The 27,250-nt window shown below is 64.2% G+C and overlaps 1 protein-coding gene across 9 annotated transcripts in view; it reads left to right on the top strand.

Annotated features, from left to right (window-relative positions):
- Positions 1-27,250, top strand: part of MCF2L (MCF.2 cell line derived transforming sequence like) — a 137,826-nt gene that overhangs the window by 33,014 nt on the left and 77,562 nt on the right. Inside the window, exon 1 of one of the 9 annotated variants that reach the window (XM_089303366.1) lies at positions 12,840-13,304. The exons of 5 other annotated variants lie outside the window; for them this stretch is intronic. In XM_089303366.1, coding sequence (XP_089159492.1) covers positions 13,214-13,304 — 91 coding nt within the window. In that variant the 5' untranslated portion in view covers positions 12,840-13,213. Of the gene's footprint in view, positions 1-12,839; positions 13,305-15,780; positions 15,934-27,250 lie in introns of those variants that run through there. 3 more of the 9 variants (XM_051841709.3, XM_070048554.2, XM_089303364.1) reach the window with 3 other exon arrangements.

Here is a 27,250-nt window from a genome sequence, read left to right as displayed (position 1 = left end):
AGCGCCCCCTGCTGCACTGTGCACCTGTGCTGAGGTCTGGCCCTGAGGCCAGCTTGCAGACCTGGGAGACGAATCTGTGGGCAGGTGGTTTGCGGGCAGGGTCCTGGGCCCGTCCTACAGCCTCCTGCAGCTCCTCTGGGTCGGGAAGGGGAGCGGGGGGCCAGGTGCTCCGATGCTGCTCCCCAGCCCACCTCCGGGTGGCAGGTGCGAGGACTGGCGGAGCCTGGTCAGGTCACGCGTGATCCTCCCAGGGTGCCCTGGGAACACTGTGTCCCCTGCTCTCCCCCGTCCCTTGCCGTGCCTGGCACGACCCCCACTGTCCCAGCTGTCCCTCAGTGCTACTGTGCTCACAGCACCGCAGGCGGCCAGGCCGGCAGGGAGGGGCAGCGCCTGCCTGCTGAGTGGCTTAAACCGCGACGGGGCTTCCCCACAGTTCCGGATGGGAGTCGGGATCAACGTGTGGGCCGTGCTGGCTCCTCCTGGGGCTGAGGGGGGTCTGGCCCGGCCCCTCCAGCTCCCAGCATTCCTGGGCTCACAGAGGGCGTCCCCATGTGGTTGTCACAGCGTGCGCGTCTGTGTCCAGGTCAGGCTGGACCAGGGCCCCCACGAGTCACGTTCGGGGCTGGGGTTGGGGAGGCGGGAGCAGCTGGGCGGCAGCTTTGCAGTGACCGGGACCGGGGCGGGGGTTGTGCAGGACACAGGGCTGAGCCGGCCAGATTGGTTGTGAGGAATGAGAGGGAGGAGCTTGGTGTGCACCGCCCTCGGTGTCACTTGTGCCATCTGGGCTGCTGGCTGCCCCTGTCCTGGGGAGGGGACTGGGAGCCGGGCTTAGCAGGCAGTGGGTGGGGGTGCAGGTTTGAATATGTGGACTCTCAGAAGGAACGGGTCCTCCAAATCTGGAACAAACCCCCAAGTCTGGCACTGGTCTCTGCAGGATGCCCACTGCTCCCTGCTCGCTGGCTTCCCGGCCCCCAGAGCTAACTGGTAAACCTCTGTCCCTTGTCACTCCAAACGCCGCCTTCTGTCAGTGGCAGAAGACAGACCAGCGTGGGGATGAGCAGTTTCCCTGCAGGAAGGCACGTCTCTCTCAGAGGAGACGGCGCCCGGGTGCCTCAGCCAGCGGCACAAGCCGAGGTCGTGACCTGATCTAAGAGCCTTAGATGCAGTGGCCGCAGCCTCCTGGCCCCGTGCCGGCCCTGCTGGCTAAATCCGCCCCACGTGGCGTCCAGCGGAGGCCTCCTGTCCTCAGCCTGGCGGTGGAGCTCCCCAGGAATCGTGGCTTCTTGGTCTGGAAACCACACGGCGGGCGAGGTGAGCGTGAGAGGCCGGGCAGCCAGTTCGCACGGCGGCGTTCGGGTTTCTGGGTAGAAGAGACACGTGGACGCCGGCGTCATGGGTGAACAAGTCGCGTGTGCCCAGTGTCGTGCGAGGATCTTGTTCCCGGGGGTTCTGAGCAGAAAGAGGCAATACCGAGGTCTCTGATTTACTTCTCAGGATGCTCGGTGACAGGTGCTGCCGACGTCGCGTCACGCTGACTACTCAGGGTCCCGCAGCCGGTGAAGCCGGTGATGGGGAGGAGGCGGTGACGCGTGGGGGCGGGGCAGCCACACGGCCGTGCACAGAGCAGCTGAGCATGCGCCCCACTGCTTTCCCGCTGTGGAAGAGTTCCAGCAGCCCGAGGTGAGGCGGGAGGCGCGCAGACAGCAGGGCGCCTGCCCACGGCCTCGCTCCCTCGCGCGTTCCAACCCCGTGGGCAGCTCTGCGGCCTCCACGCTGGCCTCACGGCATCCACCGCGGGTCCCTGGGGTCTCCTTCACCAGGCAGGCATGGGCAGCCTGGGCAGCGTTAGCGTCACGTTAGCCCACGTTCACACCCCTTTCCCTCGCCCTCCGAGCAGTCCCACCTCTGCCCTGTGAGGCAGGGCCACTCCCGGCTCGTGCCTCCTCTGGCCTCTGTAGCAGCCCCTCTGCTTGGAGCATCCAGTGACCCCTCCTCCCCCTGCCTGCTCAGACCCTGCCCTCCCTCTCCCTGCCCCCCCAGGCCTGCTCAGACCCTGCCCCCCCTCCCCAGGCCTGCTCAGACCCTGCGCTCCCTGTCCCCTCTCCCCAGCCCTGCTCAGACCCTGCTCTCCCTGCCCCTCCTCCCCCGGCCTGCTCAGACCCTGCGCTCTCTGCCCCCCCCAGCCCTGCTCAGACCCTGCTCTCCCTGCCCTCCCCCTCCCCAGGCCTGCTCAGACCCTGCGCTCCCTGCCCCCCCCCAGGCCTGCTCAGACCCTGCGCTCCCTGCCCCTCCTCCGGGACCCTTTCCTGGCCCTTCCCAATGAACTCATTTTTCTTTGTGTCCATGATCTGTTTCTCCTTCTGCCCCCACACCCATCTAGTCATCTAGCCATCTACTCTTCCACCCATCCATCCATCCATCCGTCCACCACCCACCCACCCACCCACCAACCAGTCACCACCCCCCAGCCATCCACCATCCATCCATCCACCACCACCACCCACCAATCACCCCCATCCATCTGTCCACCCAACTATCCATCCATCCATCCACCACTCACCCATCTATCATCCATCTACCACCCATCCATCTGTCCACCCAATTACCCATCTGTCCATCCAGCCCCCACCCACCCACTCACCCAGCCACCCATCTATCCACCCAAATATCCATCTGTCGACCCACCCAGCCAGCCAGCCACTCCGCCAGCCGTGTATCCGTCCGTCCACCCACCCAGCCAGCCAGTCAGCCAGCCGTGTGTCTGCTCAGCCCTCCATCCATCCCTCCCCAACGATGCCACTCCCATGGGCAGACACACACCTCTGCTCCGCTGTGTGGCTGCAAGTTGGGGCGCTCCTCCCACGTGCGTGTAGGAATTACGTGTTGTGCCACAGAAGGGTAGAAGATTTTCAGGCCAGAACAGCACTGTCGTGTCTGAGGAGGTGAGGAAATGAGTGAAGAGGAACTCTACCAAGACGGGGACAGCAGCATTCGTCATGCAGGAAAAGCGAGGTGGCTGCTCGCCCCGTGACAGGGCGCGTGGAAAGGAAGTGCTGTGCAGTCGCAGGTGGGCTGTAGAAGCGTGAAAACGAGTGAGGAGGCCTCGCTTTCCTTTGACAAGGAGGTCAAGCGTCTGAATGTGCCGGGTCTACGTAAGGACTAAGACCGGAAGATGCAGGGGCTGCTGTTGTGGCCTAGCGGGTAAAGCCGCCTGTGACGCCACCATCCTAATGGACGCCGGATCCAGTCCCGGCTGCTCCACTTCCGATCCAGCTCCCTGCTCACAGCCTGGGAAGGCAGCAGAGGACGGCCCAAGTGCTTGGGCCCTGCACCCCCGTGGGAGACCAGCAGGAAGCTCCCGGCTCCTGGCTTTGGCTGGCTGTTGTGGGCATCTGGGGAGTGAGCCAGTGGATGGGCGATCTCTCTGTCTCTCCCTCTCCCTGTAGCTCTGACTTTCAAACAAACAAATCTTTCAAGAACACCAGAGGGGCCGGCTCTGTGGCGCGGTGGGTTAATCCTCTGCCTGCGGTGCTGGCACCCCATAGGTGGCCGTTGTAGTCCCTGCTGCTTCACTTCCGATCCAGCTCTCCGCTATGGCCCGGGAAGGTGTAGAAGGTGGCCTGAGTCCTTGGGCCCCTGCACCCACGTGGGAGACCTGGAAGAAGCTCCTGGCTCCTGGCTTCAGATCAGCACAGCTCCAGCCGTGGTGGCCATTTGGGGAGTGAACCAGCAGATGGAAGACTTTCCTCTCTGTCTCTCTCTCTCTCACTGTCTGTAGCTCTACCTCTCAAATAAAGAAATGAAATCTTAAAAAAAATAAAAACACCAGAAGCTGCAGCCTTGTGAGGTGGGCCAGCGGTGTGGTCGCAGTGAGGCCGTGCAGCCTGAGCCTGGGGGAGCCTGCAAGGTGTGTGGAGAACGGTGTGGGTGTGGCCTCAACATCCTGGCCAAAGACAAGAGAGCCCAGGGCAGCCTGGGACAGGTGGAGAGAGACAGCAGGTGCGTGGCCGCCCAGTCTAGGCATGGAAACCCCCCCCCCACAGAGGGCACCTGATGGGGGGCAGAGCAGCAAGTCCGGGGGGATGGGGGTGGGGGCGGGGTGGTGCAAGGGGAGCCACGGAATTGGACTCCCTGCCCCGGGGCTGCCTTCGCAAGTCCAGTGGGGGTCCCACGGGGATTCTCAACCTGCCTGGGGGTCCAGCAGAAGGGCAGGACCATTAGAGGGGACAGAGTGGGAGGTGGCAGCAGAGCCAGCACCCAGCCCCCTCCTGCTTGTGCTGGGACATAGCCTGAGAAGGGGAGTGGCCCTGGGGGCTCTGGGCCAGGTTGACTGGGGGAGGGTGAAGGTGGGACCCCCAGCTCCTTGACACAGAGGCCCAGCAGGCGCCCGCCCGCCCATGCCCGGGCAGTGTTCGCTTGGCCACCCTGCCCTGGGGCTTCTCCCCATGCCCTGGGTGCCCACGCTGGCACAGCCCAGTGCCCTCTCTGCTCGGCTGGTTGCTGCTGGCTCCCTGAGTGTAGGCAGGATGGCGTGTGTGGCCTGGTGCTCCCAGGCCCTGGACCTACACATACTCCTCCCCGTCTGGTGACGCAGCTGGGTGTGGAAGGGAGAAGCACCGTGGGGGACACTGAGTTCCAGCAAGGAAGTGCGTAGTTGGGGTCTGTGGGCGCCCGTTACCACGCCGACCCTCCCCAAGGAAGCTGAGGGCCAGGCAGTGGGGACGAGGACGCAGGGCCTGGAGGTGGCAGTGGTGGGCTGAGCTCCTGGCGAGCCGAGCGCGCGGCACTGCCCGCATGCAGACCATGGTGCTCTCGGCGCCAGCCGGTGTAGACGAGGAGCAGGGCGTGGCTCTGGGGTCGGGTGTGTGTCGCGTCCCTCGACCAGCAAGGAAGACACGACCCGAACTCTTCTTCCAGCAGTTTATTCAGGAACCTCTTTCAAACTTCTAATACCGCGCCCTTTTTTCTCCCCTCCCTCTTATAGCCATCCGCGCACCAATCAAAAGCGGCCAAGTGGCAAGCATTGATTGGTACAGCAACGCGGAAGCCGGAAGGGAGCTCAAACATCTTCTTATTAGGAGATGTTTGTTTCTCGCCAGTCCTTCCGGGGGAAAGGAGCCGGCGCCATCTTTAGGGCGCCGTGCAATGGCTCCCCACAGGTGTGGGGCTGGCCCAGCACGGTCCCGCCTCAGACTTTGCTCTCGGCCACGTGGCCGGCTCTGCCCTCTCTGATGCTCTGTGTGTGTCTCGGTCTGGCCATCCCTTCCCACTCCCTGGGACACCTTGAGGGAATGTGCGCCTGGGCGTCTGTCACGCCTGCAGCTGTGCCCCCGTGAGGTGTGCAGAGCAGAGCTGAGTGTGAATCAGCACCTCTGTGTGTGATTTCTGTGTGACCTCCGTGAGTGACCTCCGTGAGTGTCCATGAGTGACCTCTATGTGACCTCCATGTGACCTCTGTGACCTCTGTGTGACCTACATGAGTGACCTCTGTATGTGGCGTCTATATGACCCCTGTGTCTGTGAGTGACCTCCATGTGTGACCTCTATGTGACCTATGTGTGACCTCTATGTGACCTACATGAGTGACCTCTGTATGACCTCTGTGAGTATCCATGAGTGACTTCCATGTGTGACCTCTATGAGTGACCATGAGTGACCTCTGTGTGACCTCTGTGTCTGTGAGTGACCTCCATGTGTGATCTCTATGTGACCTCCATGTGACCTCTGTGACCTACATGAGTGACCTCCGTGTGACCTCTGTGAGTGAACATGAGTAATCTCTGTGTGACCTACGTGAGTGACCTCTGTATGTGACCTCTGTATGATCTCAGTGAGTGGCCATGAGTGACCTCTGTGTGTCCTCCATGTGTGACCTCCATGAGTGACCTCTGTGTGACCTCTGTATGTGACCTCTGTATGACCTCAGTGAGTATCCATGTGTGACCTCTGTGAGTGACCTCTGTGTCACAGGGCCTGGCCAGTTTGCAGCCCACGGTCACAGTTGCTGACTTGTACACTGGGGGAGAGGAGCAGCCCCGAGTGTGGCTCTCTTTTCTCCTCATCATAAATCAGATACCAACTAAGATGGGCCATGCGCGTCCAGCCCCGGAGGCTTCCCCAGATGGGAGGGGAGGGCAGGGCAGCAGTCCCGGAGTGGACGTGCCAGGAAGCAGGTCTCCACGTAAAGGAAATGGTTTCCGAGGGCTCCAAGGCCGCGTGGTGGGAGCCAAGGCCGCTGCGTTTGGTGGTCAGCGCTTGTGGGCGCCACTGTGGGGCTGCAGCGTGGACTGCACAGCAGCAGCCCTGGCCACGCTGATTCCGTGGCTTTGAAAACTGCGAAGCTTCTCTGAGTTTTCGCATTCCGTGGACTCAGCTATAAAGAATGAGCATCAGCGCTTGGGAAGCAGCGTCCTTGGTGGCTGAAGAACACGTGGCCGCGTGTCCTAGGGTCGCTCGCGGCATCGGGGTCTGGAGTCACAGGAATCTGTTACATGTGGCCGCGTGTCCTAGGGTCGCTCGCGGCATTGGGGTCTGGAGTCGCAGGAATCTGTTACATGTGGCCGCGTGTCTGAGGGTCGCTCGCGGCATCGGGGTCTGGAGTCGCAGGAATCTGTCACACGTGGCCACGTGTCCTAGGGTCGCTCGCGGCGTCGGGGTCTGGAGTCACAGGAATCTGTCACACGTGGCCACGTGTCCTAGGGTCGCTCGCGGCGTCGGGGTCTGGAGTCGCAGGAATCTGTCACACGTGGCCACGTGTCCTAGGGTCGCTCACGGCGTCGGGGTCTGGAGTCGCAGGAATCTGTCACACGTGGCCACGTGTCCTAGGGTCGCTCGTGGCATCGGGGTCTGGAGTCGTAGGAATCTGTCACACGTGGCCACGTGTCCTAGGGTCGCTCACGGCGTTGGGGTCTGGAGTTGCAGGAATCTGTCACACGTGGCCACGTGTCCTAGGGTCGCTTGCGGCATCGGGGTCTGGAGTTGCAGGAATCTGTTACATGTGGCCGCGTGTCTGAGGGTCGCTCGCGGCATCGGGGTCTGGAGTCGCAGGTGCTCTTCCCAAGTCCCTCCCTGGCGGCAGCCATGCCCGCTGACCCCACCCCGTCGCCCATGTGGCTCTGGGTGGCGTTTTATGATGCTCACTGCATGTGGCGCCGTCTCTCCTGTGCTCACCGGGGGGTCCTAAGAATAATGAGTGTGCTCGTCCCACAGTGAGCTCCCCCGGGCGCACGGTGCTGCCCACAGAGGCCACTCAGCAGGGCCCATTCTGATGCCCGCTGCGTCCATCTCCACACTGTTCTGTGTCGCGCTCTGCTGCTTCATACAGCCTGTACTCGCCGGAGTCAGGTTCATGACCCCTGTGTCCTGTCCTCAGTGCCTTGTGGGAGTTGGGTTCACGATCCCCACATCCTGAGCTCTTGGGAGTTGGGTTCACGACCCCTGTGTCCTGACCTTGTGGGAGTGAGGGTTCATGACCCCTGTGTCCTGACCTTGTGGGAGTGAGGGTTCACGACCCCTGTGTCCTGACCTTGTGGGAGTCAGGTTCACGACCCCTGTATCCTGACCTTGTGGGAGTGAGGGTTCATGACCCCTGTGTCCTGACCTTGTGGGAGTGAGGGTTCATGACCCCTGTGTCCTGACCTTGTGGGAGTGAGGGTTCACGACCCCTGTGTCCTGACCTCATGGGAGTCAGGTTCACGACCCCTGTGTCCTGACCTTGTGGGAGTGAGGGTTCACGACCCCTGTGTCCTGACCTCGTGGGAGTCAGGTTCACGACCCCTGTGTCCTGACCTTGTGGGAGTGAGGGTTCATGACCCCTGTGTCCTGACCTCGTGGGAGTCAGGTTCACGACCCCTGTGTCCTGACCTTGTGGGAGTGAGGGTTCATGACCCCTGTGTCCTGACCTCGTGGGAGTCAGGTTCACGACCCCTGTGTCCTGACCTCTTGAGAGTCAGTGTTACAAACCCGTGCCTTGACCTCGATGCACTGGAGATGTTCCTGGGTAGAGCCTTTTGTTGGTCATCGATGCCAGCTGACACCAGAGTGAGTGTGTCAGCAGGTGAGCCCCCCCAGCGTGTCAGCAGGTGAGCCCCCCCCAGTGTGTCAGCAGGTGAGCCCCCCCAGTGTGTCAGCAGGTGAGCCCCTCCAGTGTGTCAGCAGGTGAGCCCCCCCTCAGTGTGTCAGCAGGTGAGCCCCCCCAGTGTGTCAGCAGGTGAGCCCCCCCACAGTGTGTCAGCAGGTGAGCCCCCCCTCAGTGTGTCAGCAGGTGAGCCCCCCCTCAGTGTGTCAGCAGGTGAGCCCCCCCTCAGTGTCAGCAGGTGAGCCCCCCCTCAGTGTGTCAGCAGGTGAGCCCCCCCTCAGTGTGTCAGCAGGTGAGCCCCCCCAGTGTGTCAGCAGGTGAGCCCCCCCTCAGTGTGTCAGCAGGTGAGCCCCTCCCCAGAGTACATGGGCAGGTTGACCCCCCCACAGTGTGTCAGTAGGTGAGCCCCTCCCAGAGTACATGGGCAGGTTGACCCCCCCACAGTGCGTCGGCAGGTGAGCCGCCCAAGTGTACCGGCTGATGAGCCCCCCCATCGAGTGCACCGGCAGGTGAGCCCCCATGCCTGCCACCCTCCAGACCCCTTTCTTCCCAAACTCGTCCTCCTGTCAAGGACAGATCACTGACATCAGCCTCAGGACGTCCTTGGCTCTCTGAACACACTCGTCACACCTCCGATTTCTGATTAAGAATTTATCTGGTAAGGGGTGGGCGCTGTGGTGCAGTGGGCTAAGCCTCCACCTGCATCCTATATGGCCACCGGTTCTAGTCCTGGCTGTTCCTCTTCCGATCCAGCTCTCTGCTGTGGCCTGGGAAAGCAGTGGAAGATGGCCCAAGTCCTTGGGCCCTGCACCCACGTGGGAGACCCAGAAGAATCTCCTGGCTCCTGGCTTTGGGTCGGCGCAGCTCTGGCCATTACAGCAATCTGGGGAGTGAACCAGCAGATGGAAGACCTCTCTCTGTCTCGCCCTCTCTGTAACTCTACCTCTCAAGTAAATAAATAAATCTTCTTTAAAAAGGATGTATTGAGTCACATTCATCTTGTAACTGGGTTTGGAGGAAGAAGCACCTGTCACAGGTATCAGAGTTTGCAGTGTGCTGCGCACGTGGAGTCAGGGCGGCCGACTTGGAACTCGGCCAGCGCTGGGGCAGCGTCTCCCCCGTCCTGCTGGTGCCGAGGTCCCGACTGCGGGATGATTTGGGTGCCCCCGTGGAGAAGCCCTGGGCTCGAGCCCCTGCCTGCACTCTGCTGTGATGGGTGCCTCGGTTTCCACACCTGCAAAACGGACTTGCGGCAGCACCAACCGTGGGGACCCGGCTCAGCTTCCAGACAAGCACCAGGAGCGCTCGAAGCCATGCCGGTGGTCTGCTGTACCGGGCAGGCCTCTGTCCAGCACTGCAACGTGACTGTTGGCGTCAGTGGACAGCCCGGGGACGGCGACACAGCAGGTGGGGCTTTCAGGGACGCGAGGAGGTCGAGGAAGGTTCCAGAGGCTGTGGCTCACACAGAGGGCCGGGTGGGGCACCGCAGTGGAGGTGACGCTGGCTGTCACACAGCAGGCGCAGCTGAGCCCACTTCCCGCCTCCCCCAGAAGAGCTTCTGTCTCCACACAAAGCCCGGAAGCTGCACCAGCGCCCGGGAAAAGCAGACTTCAGCGCGGGCGCTTTCGGGAGCTTTGCGAGCCCGGAGGAGCCGGCTCCCTGCCGAGTGACGGGGGTTGCCTTGCGCGGTCACACGGGTGCAGCCGCTGCCTCCCCGCCGTCGCCTGTATCAGCCGCAGTGTGGACACGAGACCAACCCCACAGCAGAAGAGCCAGGTTCTCAGCCCGTCTGACCTCGGGAAGCTCACAAAGGACGTCTTGGAGAGAAACAGGCGTGGGTGCTGAACCCTGCCCCACTTCGTTTCTGAGGGGTGGGTGATCTTTTTAAATATTTATTTGAGAGAGAAATAGAGGAGATGGACCTTGTATCCGCTGGCTCACTCCCCAGATGGCCACAACTGCCAGGGTTAGGCCAGGCAGAAGCCAGGAGCTTCTTCCAGGTCTCACACGTGGGTGCAGGGGCCCTGGCGCCTGGGCCATCTTCCACTGCTGTCCCAAGTGCATTAGCAGGGAGCTGGCTTGGAAGAGGAGCAGCCAGGACTGGAACTGGTGCCCGTGTGGGATGCCGGTGCCACAGGGAGCAGCATTCCTACATTGATTTATCTGCTCACCCGCCGGAGGCCGGGCCAGCCGGACGGGCAGGACCACTTGGGAATGTGAGGACGACAGCCATGGCCAGCCGGGTGCGGAAGCCTCAGCCACAAGCCACTGCCTGATGCGGTGACCGCCAGCCCCACACAGGGCAGGAGGGAGCTGTACACCTGCCGTGCACTACTGCCAGGCCACAGAGAGCCGTCAGTGAAGTCCACCTGCCCTGGGTCAATTCCCACGTGTACACGCCTGGCACACTCCCCAGCTGTCCCATGATTGGTCAGCGTGTAACTGAAAAGCCTTCCTGTAAGAGTGGCAGGTCCTGGGCCCCGCCCACCCTTGCCTCTCGATGATCTCCCCCCTGGGCTATGGGAGCTTGGAACCTGACAGCCGTGGTGTCTGCTTGTCCGGCACCGAGAGACTGACATAACTGTGGTGGACACGCCCACTGAACACCACACGACCTGGAGGTGGCAGGGACCACGCGCTGGCCATGTGCTCATTGGGGCGTTGCTGACCGTGGGGTGGGGAGGTGGAGACCTAGTCAGGACCAGTAGAGGGCTCGGTGTGGCTGGCTGGGGCTCACTGGGAAGCCTGCACGGGGGGCTGGGGTGCACCGGCGTCACCCAGAGGAACGGGGTCACAGGAGGGCATCAGGGCTGTGTCTCTGCGGGGCCCAACGCTGGCTCCCGGTGGGCGCATTAAGCCCACGCTGAGCCCCACGAGTGCTGAATTCGAATCGCCGCCTCTTGCTCAACTCAAGACCCATCCCGGGAGTCCTCATTCTTCCTGCTGCCCTGGGCTGAAGTGCCCAGGAACTTGGGTGTTTTCTCACGGGGGCCACCTAAGCACTGAGGGGGGACCTCGGCCACGTGTGGAGGATGAGCGGATTGTGAGCGAGGGTCACAGCTCAGAGCTGTGTGGAGCAGTTGTCATTGGTGACCTCTCTGTTTATTAACTGTAGTAAAATTGAATTATCCCAGTGCCACTTGATGGAAATAATATATGGATAATAAACGATGTGCATTCTAGCTTAGGAGACATGTTGAATGGTGGACTACGTGTGTGTACGTGGGAGCATGTGTGCCTATGTGTGTGTGCATATGCACAGGTGTGTGCCCGTGGGTACGTGTGTCTGTGCTGAGTGGTGGACTGTGTGTGTGTACGTGTGGGCAGGTGTTTGCACACACGTGTACATGTGTGCCCGTGGGTACGTATGTCTGTGCTGAGTGGTGGACTGTGTGTGCGTACGTGTGGGCAGGTGTTTGCACACACGTGTGCATGTGTGCCCGTGGGTACCTGTGGCTGTGCTGAGTGGTGGACTGTGTGTGTATATGTGTGAGCAGGTGTTTGCATGTGTGCCCGTGGGCATGTGTGTCTGTGCTGAGTGGTGGACTGTGTGTACGTGTGGGCAGGTGTTTGCACACGCATGTGCATGTGTGCCCGTGGGCACGTGTGTCTGTGCTGAGTGGTGGACTGTGTGTATGTGTGGGCAGGTGTTTGCACACGCATGTGCATGTGTGCCCGTGGGCACATGTGTTGTGCCGAGTGGTGGACTGCGTGTACATACGTGTGGGCAGGTGTTTGCACACGCATGTGCATGTGTGCCCTGTGATGAGCTCCGTGCTCTGCAGATGGCCCTGACACCCAGGTTTGCACGACTCTGTGCTATGAACGCTGGGGGGAGGGGACGTCTGCCGCTGGTTTCAGGCACGGCCCGTGGCTCCCCGTGCGGTGGCCTGGTGGGCGTGAGTTTCTGTCTCTCCGTGAGGTGTTGTGGATGGGACCCAGCGTTTAAGGCCGGGGCCCAGTCTGGAGACACCATCGGCTCAGCTCCGCCGTCTCCTGACCGCGGGCTCCCGTCAGGGCTGCTGTGCCCTGTCCAGCCGTGGCAGAGTCGAGGGCGCCACGCCCCGGCCGAGCTGGCTGTCCTTGCCTCTGGCTCCTGTGTGGCTGCGTTGAGTGCAGCCTGCGTGGATGGCACTGTGCGCTGTGGCCCCGTGGGCGTGGAAGGCAGGAGGGCGGCGTGAGAGCTCAGAAGCACCCGCTCACACGCGGCGCTCTGGGTGCGGGGTCAGGCACGGAGGCGCCCGGCCGACTCCGGCGGGAGGACCGGCGGGAAGCAGGGGCCCTGGCCCCTTCTCAACACTCGTGCGGGCCCTGAGCCCCCGTGCTAAGCGCACGCATTGTTTGGATCACACGAAGGCGGAGCGGTGTGGAAGGAGAGCCCAGCGTTCGCCTCCCTTGTCCTGCAAGGGCCATCGCCATAAACTCGCACTCGCGGCCTCCCAGCTCCAGGTCTCACAGTGGGAAGGCCGCGACCCCCGAATCCAGTGAGGGCCCGGGCCCAGGCGTGCGACACCTTGGGACAGCAGGAGCGCAGGGCGCTGTCCCCTCACTTCCCTCCCGAGGCGGCGGGGCTCCGGGGCTTGGGCTTGGCGTCTTCCTCGGAAAGTGCCGTGCCGCGGGCCAAGCCTCTCGCGCCGCTTCCTCTGTGCCCGAGCAGCCGTGGGACTTCCCGCTTTGTTTCAGAAAATAAACAGCAGCCCCGTCCCCTCCCTTCCTCCGGGTTTGTCGCTGTTTGTTTGAACTTGAGACTTCCTGAGGCCTGGAAGGTGCATTTGGCCGACAGCTCCGTCGCTGGAGCCCGTCTAGGGAAGGGAACGCCCACACTTGCCAGCGGATGGGCGGGCGTGACCGTCCCCACCCTGCCCCGACTTTCTCCTTTCTTCTGCCCGCTCTGGGAGGCTTGAAGGGCAGCTCGGGCTGGGCCAGGCTGCAGGAGGCCCGAGTGGCCGGGAGCCCCAGGAAGCCGCCGGCCGTCTTGTTCCTGTGGCTCGGTCAGACCCTCAGCCGCCGGGGGACATCAGCGCCCTGGGGGCCCCTGCATGTGGAGGGAGACCTTGGCCGTGGCCCAGTGTGTGAGCAGGACCTGAGCAGTGGGTGCTGCCACCATCGTGCAGGGACCCTCCCACGGGCGACGCGATGGCCAGGAAGGGAGCGCCTCGGGGGCCCACCCGTCGGCTCTGGTCACTGCCCAGGCGGCGCCGGGCGGCGGCCGAGAGCCCAAAACCAGGTGAGGTGTGGGCGTCCCCCTGCACGCGTGCCTGACAGCTTCAACCGTGGAGACAAGACGCCGGCAGGCCCCGCTGTGTCCGGCTCCTTTGGGGCCCTTCTGCCCTGGTTCTGGGGACCCCTGCCTCACCCCTCTGCTGAGGTGGAGAAGGGGCAGGAGCGGCGCGGGGCCATTGTGGCACATTGCCTGGGAGCAGCAGGCGCGGGGGAAGCACCTGGGGGTTTCTGGGGAGCAGGGCGCTAAGCGGCCATGGTCACCCTGTGCCCGTCTGACCCCTGGAGCCCCGCAGCAGCTGCCCGGGTGGCTTCCCCTTTGCAGGAGCTCAGCCCTGGCCTGTCCGGGTCCTCCCAGGACGTCCCAGGGTGCGGGGAGATGCTCGCTGCTGGTGGTCTCTTCCTTCTGCACCCGGGACCTGCGCGGCCCTGCCCTCAGCACAGGGGGCCTGCAGGCCTCAGCCAGAGTGTGTTCCCTGGGCAGGTGTCGTCAAGGGGAGACACAGAGGCTGCGGGTCACCCCCCTGGGGGAGGTGGGGACCAGGCTCCTGGAGAGGAATGAGAAGCAGCCGTGGGCAGCTGGAGCCCCAGGACGCGGGACCCCCGGGCAGGGCTGGGCGCAGGCGGCAGGAGGGCCCCGTGTTGCCTTGACTGTGGGGTGCAGGGCGGGCTCCCGTAGGGGGACTCTGAGGGGGCCAGGCTTCTGCCCGTGTGGTGGGCCTGCTCCTTGCAGAGTGCTGAGCAAGGGGGTGATCTGGCTCCCAGCGAGGCTGTCACAGCAGCCCAGGGGCCACACGCTGAGGCCTGGCCTGGTGGTCAGGGAGCTGCCCATGCGTGGGTGTCCTGGTCAGGGTCTCTGGCTCAGCCCCACCTGGTATGGGCCCCGCGGGGCTGTTTCCCCTGGCCAGGGGTGAGGGGCCCGGGTGCCCCGTGCTGCCCGTCAGGTCCGTGGGAGCAGCAGGTGAGAGGAGGGGCCAGCCCGGTAGAGCCCAGGAGGGCCGTGGGCAGCTTGAGCTGGGCAGCTAGGGCCAGGCAGAGCCATGTGGAGCTGGGCACGGGGGGCCGGGACGGTGGCTGTGGGGCAGAGTTGTGCCGAGTCCTGTGTGGGCTTGGAGTTGTCCTGTGGTCCAGCAGCAGGGGACAGCCGCTGTCACTGTGGGGAGAGCAGAGGTGTTGGGGGGGGGGGGGTTCTGGCCAGAAGATGCCTGTGGGGCACACGCATCCTCCTGGGAGGAATCCTGGGAGCACGCGGCCCCGGCAGTGTCCCGGCGCTTGGCGACGTCGCGGCTTCTCATCCTCTCCCCACCGACGATCCTTGGGACCCGTTCTTATCAGTCGCCAGACAAGCGGACGGCAGTGCTGGGTCCTGGGGGAGGCTGAGAGTCCAGGCTGGGACTGGATTCAGGAGCCCCATGCCGGGGTTGGCGCGAGAGGTCCCATCTGCACCTGGGTGGACTGTGTGGCTGGGGGTGGGGGGTGCATCCCACGCTGCACACATTTGGCCTGGACGGCCAGCTTCATCCCGGCTCAGACCAGGGGCTGAGGGCGGAGGCTGGAGCTGGGGTCACCGCGGGAGAGCCCGCACCAGTGTTTGGGGGGACAGCTCAGGGTGCTGGCCTCTGACTCCGCAGCTCTTCCCAGCATCCGCTGAAAGCCGAGGGACGCAGTTCCATAGCAGCCCAGCAGGGGGCGTGTGGGGGATGGCGCCGGCGGCAGGCGCGGGGCATTCTGGCAGGTCCTGGTGTGTAGGTGTTGATGTGGGCACTCCTCACACCTGTTTGCAGGGAGCAGGGTTGTGGTCCAGAGGGTCCTGGAGATGCCTCTTTTCCGTGACTGGGCAGCTGGGATGCAGGCATTGTTCTGGCTTCCTCCCTCATGCCCCATGCCCCGTGCCCACCAAGGGACCCCCAGGTGGTTCGCTGGGGTCTTTTGGGCCGAGCACTGGGCCCTGGCCACTGGGTTCCCGAGCCCATCACTGCCTGGATCGCAGCAGCTGAGGGGGAACCTCCCACCTCCGTCCTCCGTCTGCTGTAGCCTCTTCCCGGGCTAGACGTCTGCCCAGAGTCCAGCGTCCCGGGCAGGGCTGCGGGGCGGGCGAGGGAGGCGCAGCCCTCGGCTGAGACGCCAGAGAGGCCGGCGGGTCACATGCAGGCCCTGACCTCTGCCTGCTTCCTTCCGGAAGGGTGCAGCCTCCACGGCTGCTGCTGTGGGCGGCGTGTGGGCGCAGGGGGAGGCGTGTGGGGGTCTCTGTGCCTCCCGAGCTCCCCTGGGAGCCCCCACCCCGGGCAGTGTGGCAGCAGAGGGCAGCTCAGTGCCCAGGGGCCCCGCCCGACATCCGTGTGTCAACAGGCAGGGCGCGGCCACGTGGTAGCCTCGGCGGTAATTGCCTTTTGATGCCCTGTCCTGGCTCAGAACTCGGCCGGCCGCTCCCGCAGACTCTAGGGCGAAAGTGCAGGGCCCGAGCTGTGGGCCGAGCAGAGGGAGGATGGTGAGCGTGGGGCAGCGCCCGTGCTTGCGCTGTGGCGCCCAGCGCGCCGGCGTGGCAGCCCGCAGGCCCGTGTGGATTTCCGTGGCGGAAATGCAAAGCTACTACCTGTATTCGGAGTGGTGCTCCTGGCTGCGGTCTGCGGCCGAGGGTGAGTCCCCCGGGCCCTCCGCGAGCCCCTCCCAGCGGCGTGCTGGGGACAGCCCCGGTGGTGGTGAGCTCAGGTGTTCTGCAGGGCTCCCCAGTTCCCTGGTGTGGGATGGGGACACAGCTACGGTCCCCTGGGAGCTGGTGGTGGCCCAGGCGGGGCCTGTGGCTGAGGGGGAGAGGGCATCTCCCCGACAGCACTGACTGGCCATGGCGTAGGCAGCCTGCGTCAGCTGGCAGGTGCACGTGTCCAGGAGCAGGGACACGTGATGGCCACATCTGTAGATGCAAAACAGAGTGGGCGCCGAGGGATGCTGGGGCTGGGGAGAGAGACTCTGACAGCGGCCCCTCCTGCCCTCCATCCCAGGGGCCCCGACCCATCACCCTGTCCAGTCCCGGCAGAGCCCCTGGCTGCCTCCTCCAGGGGAGATCTGGATGCATCCTGGCACAGAGCAGGGGTGGGGCTCTTGCTGCCCCAGGTCCGTCTCGTCTTATCCGTCGTGTGCCCCTCGGGGCCGTGCCCCTCAGCCAGGGGTCTGAGCCCCCAGCCCTGGACTCTGCCGTCCAGTAGCTGTTCTGTTTGGAGTCTCGTGCCCTGGTCTGTGTTCCACTCAGCACCCAGTTTCTGCCCCTGCTGTGCCCAGGGTGCTGTCCGTCAGCACCGCAGCAAGGCCCCCACCCCAGAGAGACAGCTGCCGCCCACAGCGGGAGGGCCACGGCCGCACCCCTGCCTGCCGTGCTCAACAGCACCGCGACCGTGGGGCCAGAGTGGCTGGCGAGGCGGGGGAGGAAGTCAGCCGTGTGCATCCTCCCAGGTGGACGGAGGCCCCCTCGGAAATCTTGGCTCCGGGGAGCAGGACCCCGGCCACTCAGTGGCTCCCAGCCCGGCCTGTGGCTGCACTGGGCCACAGCCCGGGAGCAGGAGGGCCTGCACTGGTTCTTCTCCCCGCCAGTGGGACAGGGCCCACCCGTCCCCAGGGCTCAGCTGCACGGGCAGAATGGCATGTGTGTTATATGTGTCGGTGTGCATATGTGTGCATGTATGTGTTGTATTTGTACATGCATGTTTGCATGTATGTGCATGTGTAACCGTGTGCATGTGTATGTCTGTGTGTGCACATATGTGTGTCAATGCATGTGCTTGTGTTTCAGTGTGTGCATGTGTCTGCACGTGCATGTGTGTGCTTGTGTGTCTATGTGCGTGAGACTGTGTGCATGTGTGCCCGTGTGTGCATATGTGAGCATGTGCATGTGTGTGAAAGCGTGAGTGACAGGAGCGTGAGGGAGTGTCACTGTCATCGTCGTCACCACAGCCAGCTCAGAGAAGAAACTGACTGAGGCCGCCCAGCAAGGAGGGAGGGGGACCCCGCCTCGGTCAATTCTGGGGAGGAGCTGGGGAGGTCTCGGGGCTGCGCCGAGGGAGGAGTCCATGCCGGGGGCTGCAGGCCGCAGGGAATCATGAAGGGCCGGACGCCGGGTCCAGGATGTGGACGCCGTGGCCTGCAGTGTGACACCAGGCTGTGTTGCCTGTTTGCCCTGTGGGCGTGGCTGCTTCTGTCGCTTTTCTGTTTATCTTCCTTGTTTGCTTTCTTCCCAGCAGGATGCGACCGGCAGAGGGGTTGCTAAGTACCTCTGGGGTGCAGCCAGGAGGGAAGGGCACAGGTGGACACCTGCTGTCCCGGGGCGGGGGCTGGGCGGAGCATGTAGCCCTGTGCTGCAGGCCCCGGGCACGTGTGGGTGCTGGGAGGGAGCGCCACCTCTCAGGTCCTGCTGAGCTCCTGGGCTCCATGTGCCTCCGTTTGTCAGCCGTGGTGTCAGGTGTTCGGGACCCCAGCTGTCGGGAAAGCCACAGGAACCACCCCCGATCACGGGGAGATCCCCACGAGGGGCGTGGCCTGGTGGCATCACCGGGGTGGGGGCGGTAGTGTGGGGAAAGCACTCTGAGAAGAGCCAGTGTCCCTGTGTCGAGCTCGGAACAGAATCCGCGTCTCCCTCGGCTGGGGCAGCCCTGCGGATGTGCCGGGGGCAGAGAGGCCTGGGGCCCCGCCTACTCCTTCCGGGAGTGGCAGCGATGGCCGGGACGTGGACGTCCAGCTGCTTGGCCCTGGCTGGGCATGGTGGGGTTTGCAGGGCCCGTGTGTCCCAGGAAGCGGAGCCTGCACTGAGCTTGAACACACGAGGGCCCAGGAGCCCACGTCGTCTGCCACGTGTGGCTGTGCCTGCTCTGGCCAGCCGGCCCCATCTCCTGAGAGGCACACTCACCTGCAGACACACTGTAGGCCTGTGTCATTCACTCCACGGGGATAAAAGCCGACTCCTGACCAGGCTTCGTGGAATGCCGGAAACCTTACGAGACGTGGCCAAGTGCTGGAGCCCTGATGGAGGCCACGAGACCCGTGCGTAGCTGACCATGCTCTCCTGTGTGAGCACGTGTGTGCCCTGTGCACAGCTGACCACACTCTCCCGTGTGAGCATGTGTGTGCCTTGTGCACATCTGACCACGCTCTTCTATGTGGGCCCGTGTGTGCCCTGTGTACAGCTGACCATGCTCTCCCGTGTGGACACACATGTGCCCCATGCATAGCTGACCACCCTCTCCCGTGTGAGCATGCATGTGCCTTGTGCACAGCTGACCACACTATCCTGTGTGGGCATGCATGTGCCCTGTGTACAGCTTACCACACTCTCCTGTGTGGGCACGCATGTGGCCCGTGCATAGCTGACCACGTCCTCCTATGTGGGCATGTGTGTGCCATGTGTACAGCTGACCACACTCTCCTGTGTGGGCATGCATGTGCCCTGTATACAGCTGACCATGCTCTCCCGTGTGGGCACTCATGTGCCCTGTGTACAGCTGACCATGCTCTCCCGTGTGGGCATGTGTGTGCCCATGTATAGCTGACCACCCTCTCCTGTGTGGGAATGTGTGTGCCCTGTGTACAGCTGACCACGCTCTCCCGTGTGGGCACGTGTGTGCCCTGTGTACAGCTGACCACACTCTCCCGTGTGGGCATGCGTGTGCCCCGTATACAGCTGGCCACGCTCTTCTATGTGGGCATGCGTGTGCCCCATTTACAGCTGACCACGCTCTTCTATGTGGGCATGCGTGTGCCCTGTTTACAGCTGACCATGCTCTCCTGTGTGGGCATGTGTGAGCCCTGTGCGTAGCAGACCATACTCTCCCGTGTGGGCATGCGTGTGCCCCGTGTACAGCTGACCACACTCTCCCGTGTGGGCATGCGTGTGCCCCGTATACAGCTGGCCACGCTCTTCTATGTGGGCATGCGTGTGCCCCATTTACAGCTGACCACGCTCTTCTATGTGGGCATGCATGTGCCCTGTTTACAGCTGACCATGCTCTCCTGTGTGGGCATGTGTGAGCCCTGTGCGTAGCAGACCATACTCTCCCGTGTGGGCATGCGTGTGCCCCGTGTACAGCTGACCACCCTCTCCTGTGTAGGCCCACGTGTGCCCTGTGTACAGGTGACCACGCTCTCCCATGTGGGGATTTGGCCTGTGCGGGTCTGGACCCGGCGCCCGCGTGGCAGGGAGGGCCTGGCTGATGCAGGATTCAGGCCGTGGGAACAGCTTGGTGTCCGGGTTCCTCTCGGCACCCTCCCCGAGCTCTCCTGAAACAGGCCACACCTGTGCCCCCACAGTGGAACCACCGCGTCCTCCGTGGCCTGCGTCTCAGCCGCCTCGCTCGTGCGCAGTCTCGTGTGAGATCAGCGTGGGGAGGCTGGCCTGGTGTCTCGTGTGAGATCAGCGTGGGGAGGCTGGCCTGGTGGGGAGGGGAGGGAGATTCTCAGCCGAGTCCCTGCACTCGGAGACGCACAGGACGTCCATGAGAGCTGCGCCTCCTCCCCATGGGCCTCGCAGCACGAGGACGTCTGTGCACGGGACATCCATGAGAGCTGCGCCTCTCCTCCGCATGGGCCTCGCAGCGCGAGGACGTCTGTGCACGGGGACGTCACTGTCACGCGTGACACACCGCCAGGCTCACGTCAGTCCCTGTCCCAGCACAAGGACGTCTGTGCACAGGACGTCACTGTCACGCGTGACACACCGCCAGGCTCACATCAGTCCCTGCCCCAGCACAAGGACTTCTGTGCACGGGGACATCACTGTCACACGTGACACACCGCTGGGCTTATGTCAGTCCCTGTCCCTGCACAAGGACTTCTGTGCACAGGACATCACTGTCACGCATGACACACCACCAGGCTCACGTCAGTCCCTGTCCCAGCACAAGGACTTCTGTACACGGGAACGTCACTGTCACGCATGACACACCGCCAGGCTCACGTCAGTCCCTGTCCCAGCACAAGGACTTCTGTACACGGGAACGTCACTGTCACGCATGACACACCGCCAGGCTCACGTCAGTCCCTGTCCCAGCACAAGGACTTCTGTGCACGGGAATGTCACTGTCACACGTGACACACCGCCGGGCTCACGTCAGTCCCTGTCCAAGCACAAGGACGTCTGTGCACAGGACGTCACTGTCACGCGTGACATACTGCTGGGCTCACGTCAGTCCCTGTCCTAGCACGAGGATGTCTGTGCACAGGACGTCACTGTCACGCATGACACACCGCCAGGCTCACGTCAGTCCCTGTCCCAGCACAAGGACTTCTGTGCACGGGAATGTCACTGTCACACGTGACACACCGCTGGGCTCACGTCAGTCCCTGTCCCAGCACGAGGACGTCTGTGCACAGGACGTCACTGTCACGTGTGACACACCGCCAGGCTCACATCAGTCCCTGCCCCAGCACAAGGACTTCTGTGCACGGGGACATCACTGTCACACGTGACACACCGCTGGGCTTATGTCAGTCCCTGTCCCTGCACAAGGACTTCTGTGCACAGGACATCACTGTCACGCATGACACACCACCAGGCTCACGTCAGTCCCTGTCCCAGCACAAGGACTTCTGTACACGGGAACGTCACTGTCACGCATGACACACCGCCAGGCTCACGTCAGTCCCTGTCCCAGCACAAGGACTTCTGTACACGGGAACGTCACTGTCACGCATGACACACCGCCAGGCTCACGTCAGTCCCTGTCCCAGCACAAGGACTTCTGTGCACGGGAATGTCACTGTCACACGTGACACACCGCCGGGCTCACGTCAGTCCCTGTCCAAGCACAAGGACGTCTGTGCACAGGACGTCACTGTCACGCGTGACATACTGCTGGGCTCACGTCAGTCCCTGTCCTAGCACGAGGATGTCTGTGCACAGGACGTCACTGTCACGCATGACACACCGCCAGGCTCACGTCAGTCCCTGTCCCAGCACAAGGACTTCTGTGCACGGGAATGTCACTGTCACACGTGACACACCGCTGGGCTCACGTCAGTCCCTGTCCCAGCACGAGGACGTCTGTGCACAGGACGTCACTGTCACGTGTGACACACTGCCAGGCTCACATCAGTCCCTGTCCAAGCACAAGGACGTCTGTGCACAGGACGTCACTGTCACGTGTGACACACCGCCAGGCTCACATCAGTCCCTGTCCAAGCACAAGGACGTCTGTGCACAGGACGTCACTGTCATGCGTGACATACTGCTGGGCTCACGTCAGTCCCTGTCCTAGCACGAGGACGTCTGTGCACGAGGACGTCACTGTCATGTGTGACACACTGCCAGGCTCACGTCAGTCCCTGTCCTAGCACGAGGACATCTGTGCACGGGGATGTCATTGTCACACGTGACACACCGCCAGGCTCAGTCAGTCCTGATCTCAATGTCGAGGTCTGAACAAGTAAACGGAAGATAACATCCCCCCCACCTGGTGTGTGCTAGGCCGCAGCAAGATTAGGCCCAGATTAGGCAAACGTGAGGGCTGCCCTGGGCAGCCTGGCCCAGCCCTGACGCCGTCCAAGTGTCCATGGGAGGAAACGGCCTCTCGGGCCTGGAGGGGCTGTGGTCCCTGGTGAGAGGGCTTTCTGCTGAGATGATGGTGACGGCTGCACTATGGGCGTCAGGAGGCTGTGCGGAGGCTGCGCTGGCAGAGGCCGGAGGTGGACTGGTGACGTGGACAGGGACGGTGGTGCGGGTGCATGGACAGGCAGGGAACCGACCGTGGAGGAAGGAGTGTAACACAAGGAGAGTGGAGCGGTACAGGCACCCGCCTTGGTGGCTGGGTCAGGTGGTGGTGGTTGGTGGCGCCGTGGGCAGGGTCTGTCTCAAGTTTAGTTTCGAAGCCTGCGCTCTAAGCACACAGGCCCCCAGGCCGTGGGCAGAGGTGTGAGCTGAGGCCATGGACTCCTCGGGTGGGAACCGGCTCCTGGGAGCCCCGCAGTGCCGTCTCGGAGACAAAGGCCACAGTGGAGCACAGGGGAGCAGGGGCCGGCGGGTGGGGGTCGTAGAGGGGCAGGGCGGGGCCTGGACTTGGGGTGGACAGTGGTGCTGCTGACGAGGATGGAGACTGGTGGGGAGCCAGGAGCAGCACCCATCCAGGACGGGAGCGAGGCCTGGGGCGCCTGATGGTGACGTCACACACGTGGTGGGCGGGACAGGTGTGGGCTGAAGTCGGGGCTGTGAGGGCGGCCAGGCCCTCATGCCGCCGAGCATCGAGGCACGTCCCTGCCTGGGCCTGGCCTGGGGTCTCGGCACCGCCGGTTTCAGACCCAGTCCACGTTCTCTGTTCCTGATGCAAACAAAGCTCCTGGCACACAGGCCGGGGAGGCGCAGAGTGGGGATGGCTACGCAGTGTCCTTTGCCTCAGGAAGTAAATGGAGTCGGGGTGCAAGGTCTCTGGGTTGGGGCCGCCCTGTGGGGTCGCTGGTGCCTGCCCGGCCCCGTGCACCTGCTTAGCAGGAGTGGCACTGCGGTCGCCACACCGGGTGCACATCCTCTGGTGCCCTGCTCACTGCAGCCCGGCCCCAGGGAGGGAGCAGGCGACTTTCCGGGGGGGCAGGGGCCAGGCCTGGCCTGAGGCCCTCTTGGTCCACCCGTCTCTGCACAGGAGCCCGAGGCCGGCTCCTGGGCGCTTTCTCTCAACACGGCCCAAGGGCTGCCCTGGGCCTCCCATGGTTCCAGACGGGTCCCAGCCAGGTCCACACCTGGCGCCCCCCACAGCAGTTCCCGTTCCTGCTGCACAGCCCAGCCCTGTCCGGGCCCCCCGCCCCGCCTGTCCTGAGTCCTCCGATAAAACTCTGGCGCAAAGGTGGACAGGATTATGAGGGAAGCGAGGGGTGGGCGTTCAGCCTGGCGGCGACGACGCATGCCCACACTCCGTGGCGGGGGCCGGTGCTCGATCCCTGGCTCTGCTTCCTACCAGCGCACACCCTGGGCGGAGGCTCACGCATTTGGGTTCCTGGACCCACGTGGGAGGCCTGGACGAGTCCCGACTCCCAGCTCCGGTCCCCGCCCAGCCCGGCTGTTCTGGCACTGGGGAAGTGAGCCTGCAGAGAGGCGCTCCCTGTGTCCCTGTCTCTCCCGCACCCCACCCTGTCTGTCCCACTGCCTTCAAATCAATACAGAAACAATGAAGACAGGTTTCCGTGGAGGGTGTGAGGGCGTTTCAGGGCTGGCGCTGTCAGCTGGGCCTGCCCGCCCTCTGTGTGTGGACCAGACCAGACACGACCGTAAGGATTTCCATGTGACACCTCGTGGGTGTTTCCATGACGTGAGATATTTGGGGAACAGCTATAATGAGGGCACAGCCCCCGCCCCCGGGTCCACCCTCTGAGTTTCCTTCCAGGTGCACCTAGGAGGGTCCCACGGCCCAGGCTGGCACTCAGGCCCTGGCGAGCCCCACGCGTCTCCTGCGTGCTGGCTGGGGGACACCGTGCTGCTCCCACGTCGCTGCCCTGCCCAGCCCCCCGCCTGGAGTCCTGCCTGCTCGCCATCTCCCACGCCTCACGGAACTGCTGCACAAACCCCAGACACACCTGGCTGCCCCCACACGGCTGCCCCGCCTCCACCCTCCCAGGTGCAGCCGAGCCCCAAGCTCCCAGCCTCCCTTTGCCAGACAGCGGCGAGCCCCTGGCCAACCCTGGGGTCGTCTCCCTGCGCTTCCCAGCTGGGGAAACTGCGTCGGACCCTCAGGAACCGGGGTCCCGAGAGGAGACCGCCGGCCCCGCCAGGCGAGCAGTCCGCGTGCTGGCCCGGCTCTTGTGCTTCCAGGTTTGTGACGCGGGGGGGTGGGGTGGGGGGAGCAGGAGACCCGGCAACCCAAGACGCCCGACACCCCCACCTAGCTCTGCCTCCACAGCCCCGGGCGGCGCCCCGAGGGGCCGGCCCGGCCACGTCTTCAGTTCCCCTGCGTTGGCACGTGCCCGGAGCTGGGCAGCTGCAGCCGGCGGTGAGGTTTGTGAAAGGGAGGGGAAGCTGCCCACTGTGTGGTCGCTTGTGCCCTCTGGGCCCCCGGCCCGGCTGAGGCGCAGGGGAAGCTGGAGGGGCACGCGCTGTTCCCCCAGCGGGGCTCTCGCTGGGTCGCTGTGCGAGGCAGGGCCACGCGCCTTTGCGTTGTGTCCCCTGGGCTCTGACCACAGTGGGGTGGCCGTGCTGTGTCGTGTCCCCGAGGCCACCATAGCTCCTCCCCCACCCACCGTGTGACTTTCCGGTCTCATCCCGTGTAAATTCTACTCCTGTGACGTTATTTATATAATCTCCGTGTATCGCTGTGTGTAACCTCTGCATTTGCGTGTGCAACTGTGGGCAGTTGGATAAGACGCAAGCCGTGGGCAGTAAGGGTCTCTGAGAAACAGACCTGGGCCCAGCGCGTCCTCGCCGCCCCTGCTTGGCCTCAGACCAAAGGCGGCACGAGCAGCTCCGAGCTGGAGCCGGGCAGCCGGGAGTGGGTGTGACCGGTCACGGAGGGGAGGGCGGTTGCCGGAGCGAGTGTCGTGGGTTCTTTTCCTCAGCTTAGCGTAGAAATAAAAAGCCAGGAGACCATTTGCAAAGAGGCAGGAACTTTTGTTTGATTGGCAGGCGACAGAGAAGGCGTCTGGTCTGAGAGAAGCCCAGGCGGAGCGCGCAGGGACGCCGGCTCTGAGGAAGGCGCCGGGTTTCTAAGGCGCTGCTGTCTGTTCACGGGGTCATCCTACCGGGGTGCCCACTGGACGGGCTCTGGGTGGAAGACTGCACCCACCCTGGAGGTGAGATTTGGAGCCGCAAGGTCACGCACGCAGCACGGGAAGCTGTTAGTGGGGAGACGCCGGTCGGTGTGGAGACAGCTCTCCAGCCACAGCCGGCAGCCTGCGTGTGCAGGACGTTCCACGTGCGTCCGAGGGGCCCACTGACCCCCAGCCCCACCGGCCGGCCTCAGGTGGGAGCAGGGCCACTGGGACCCCTGGACTCGGGGCCTCGGTGGACGGCCGGGGCGGGGCCTGAGCCTCTGACTTTGCCCACCAAGCTGCCCAGGCCCTGGCATTGGTCTGGAGTCTGGCTGGAGGGCAGCCTGTGGGGAGCTGGGAGGTTGTGCTTGTTCCTGGCTGATCTGAGAGCGAGCCGGCGTGCGGCAGAGCACTGCCATAGCCACTGGTGCCCTCCCCCGACGCCTGCCTGGGGCCCGAGCCGGGAGCCGGGAGCGCAGCGCAGGTCGCCCGTGTGGGTGGCAGGGGCCACTCACGGAGTTGCTGCAGCCTCCGGGGTCTGCGCTGGCAGGCGGCTGAGCCAGGGACTGGGCCAGGGACTCCCACGTGGGACCTCGTGTCGTCACAGGTCAGTGACCAATAAAGCTGCGTTTCCTCAAGTCCCGGAGCGAGGGCGGGAGGGGGCCAGCGAGCCCGCAGAGCCGGCCTGGGTCTCTGCGTGGCGGCCGCGGGGCTCCCCCTCGGGCTTGGATTCCCTGCGGTCTCTGTCGCGTTCCCCCCTCCGCCTGGTGTGGTGCGGGCGCGTCCTGTAGGAGCAGCCGTGGAACGTGTTTGTGGGTTAGAAGGCTGGACACGGGCAAAATCCCCCGAGCCGCCACACTGAAGGGCAGACGACGTCCCCGGCGGGCTGCCCCCGTGGGACTGCAGGCAGGCATCCTACCGGCCGTGGGGGCTACTGAGCCAGGCCCCCTGCCCGCCCTCGGGCCTCACACGTGCCCACCCCTCCCCGAGTCTCAGGTGAAGCTCACTTGGCGTGTGAGCCTGGTTCCGCCCAGGGCATTGTCACCTGGTGGAGGTGGCCTCCACGCTGCTTCAACAGCACTGGGGGGCAGGGCGGGCACAGTGGGCGCGGGGGTCCCTTGGGAAGCACCGCACAGGGACAGTGCCCAACCCCAGGACACGGGAGCCAGCCCGGGGGCCGAGGCCCCCACCAGGGCCTGTGCGGGCCCAGAGCAGCCAGGAGCATGTCCACAGGAGGCACACCTGCTCATTGCATCTCTGGGCTTCTGTGGCCCCCGCCCGTGGTCACGCTCTGTGTCCCCCTGGGCTATGCCTCGTGCTGTCCCTGCTGAGGAGGAAGGGGATGGGAGCTGGGGGGGGGGGGTGCTGAGGTGGGCGAGGACCCCGCTGGGTGGGGTCTGTGGTCAGAGCCTCTCCCCTGCCCCCAGGAGGAGCCGGCCCTGGGGTCTGAGGCCGCCCCCAACTCAGTCCTCTGTGCACTGACCCACGGGTCTACTCCTGGGCTCCCAGGCCTGAGTGGAAATGACCTGCTGGCCGGATGCGAGAATCCTGAATGCAGAGGAAGACCTTTGTCCCTGGGCTGCCAGCGCGCATGAGGAGCCCGCACAGGGCCTGCAGAGAAGCCAGGGAGGCGGAGTCGCCGTGGGGCCGGCATAGAGAGGACAGGCCGCAGCTGCCGGGGTGAAGGGAGAGTGGTGGCCTGCCTGAGGGCAGAGGTCAGACCTTTGACCTTGGTGGGGTGGCGGTCCCTCTGAAGGTCAAGAGCTGGTGGGGGAGGGCGAGGCCTTGGTCTACCCTGAGGGAGCGTTCTGTCCGATGGGCAGCCGGCTGAATGGGGTGAGCAGGGGCGGTGGTGAGCCCGGCGCCGTGCGCGGTCCCTGCAGGAGCACAGGTGCCCGTCTGCATCACAGGGCACGGTGGGGGTGGCGCCTTTCTCACAGATGCACCTGCTCGGGCGCAGACCCCTGAGTGCCGCGTGCCCTGGGAGTGCTAGGTCTGTGTCACATGGGAGCTTCAGAGTGATGAGGAGGGGCCGGGAGACCCAGAAGAGGGAGTCGGGGGCCTCTAATGGAGACCTCTCCCTCTCAGACATGCGTGTGTGCGCACACACACACACACACACACACACGGCACCTGTCGCTGTCCTTGTGCTTAAATCCTGGTGCTGTCCATGCAGGGACACGTCCTGTTGTGGCCGGTCCTCACTCACTGGCAGGGACACGTCCCGCTGTGGCCGGTCCTCACTCA

Source organism: Oryctolagus cuniculus, chromosome 9 (genome assembly GCF_051225735.1).
Source record: "Oryctolagus cuniculus isolate XC-2025 breed Fujian yellow rabbit chromosome 9, ASM5122573v1, whole genome shotgun sequence".
NCBI lineage: Eukaryota > Metazoa > Chordata > Mammalia > Lagomorpha > Leporidae > Oryctolagus > Oryctolagus cuniculus.
Note: the sequence above shows the minus strand (reverse complement) of the source record. Positions and strands in the feature narration are given on the sequence as shown.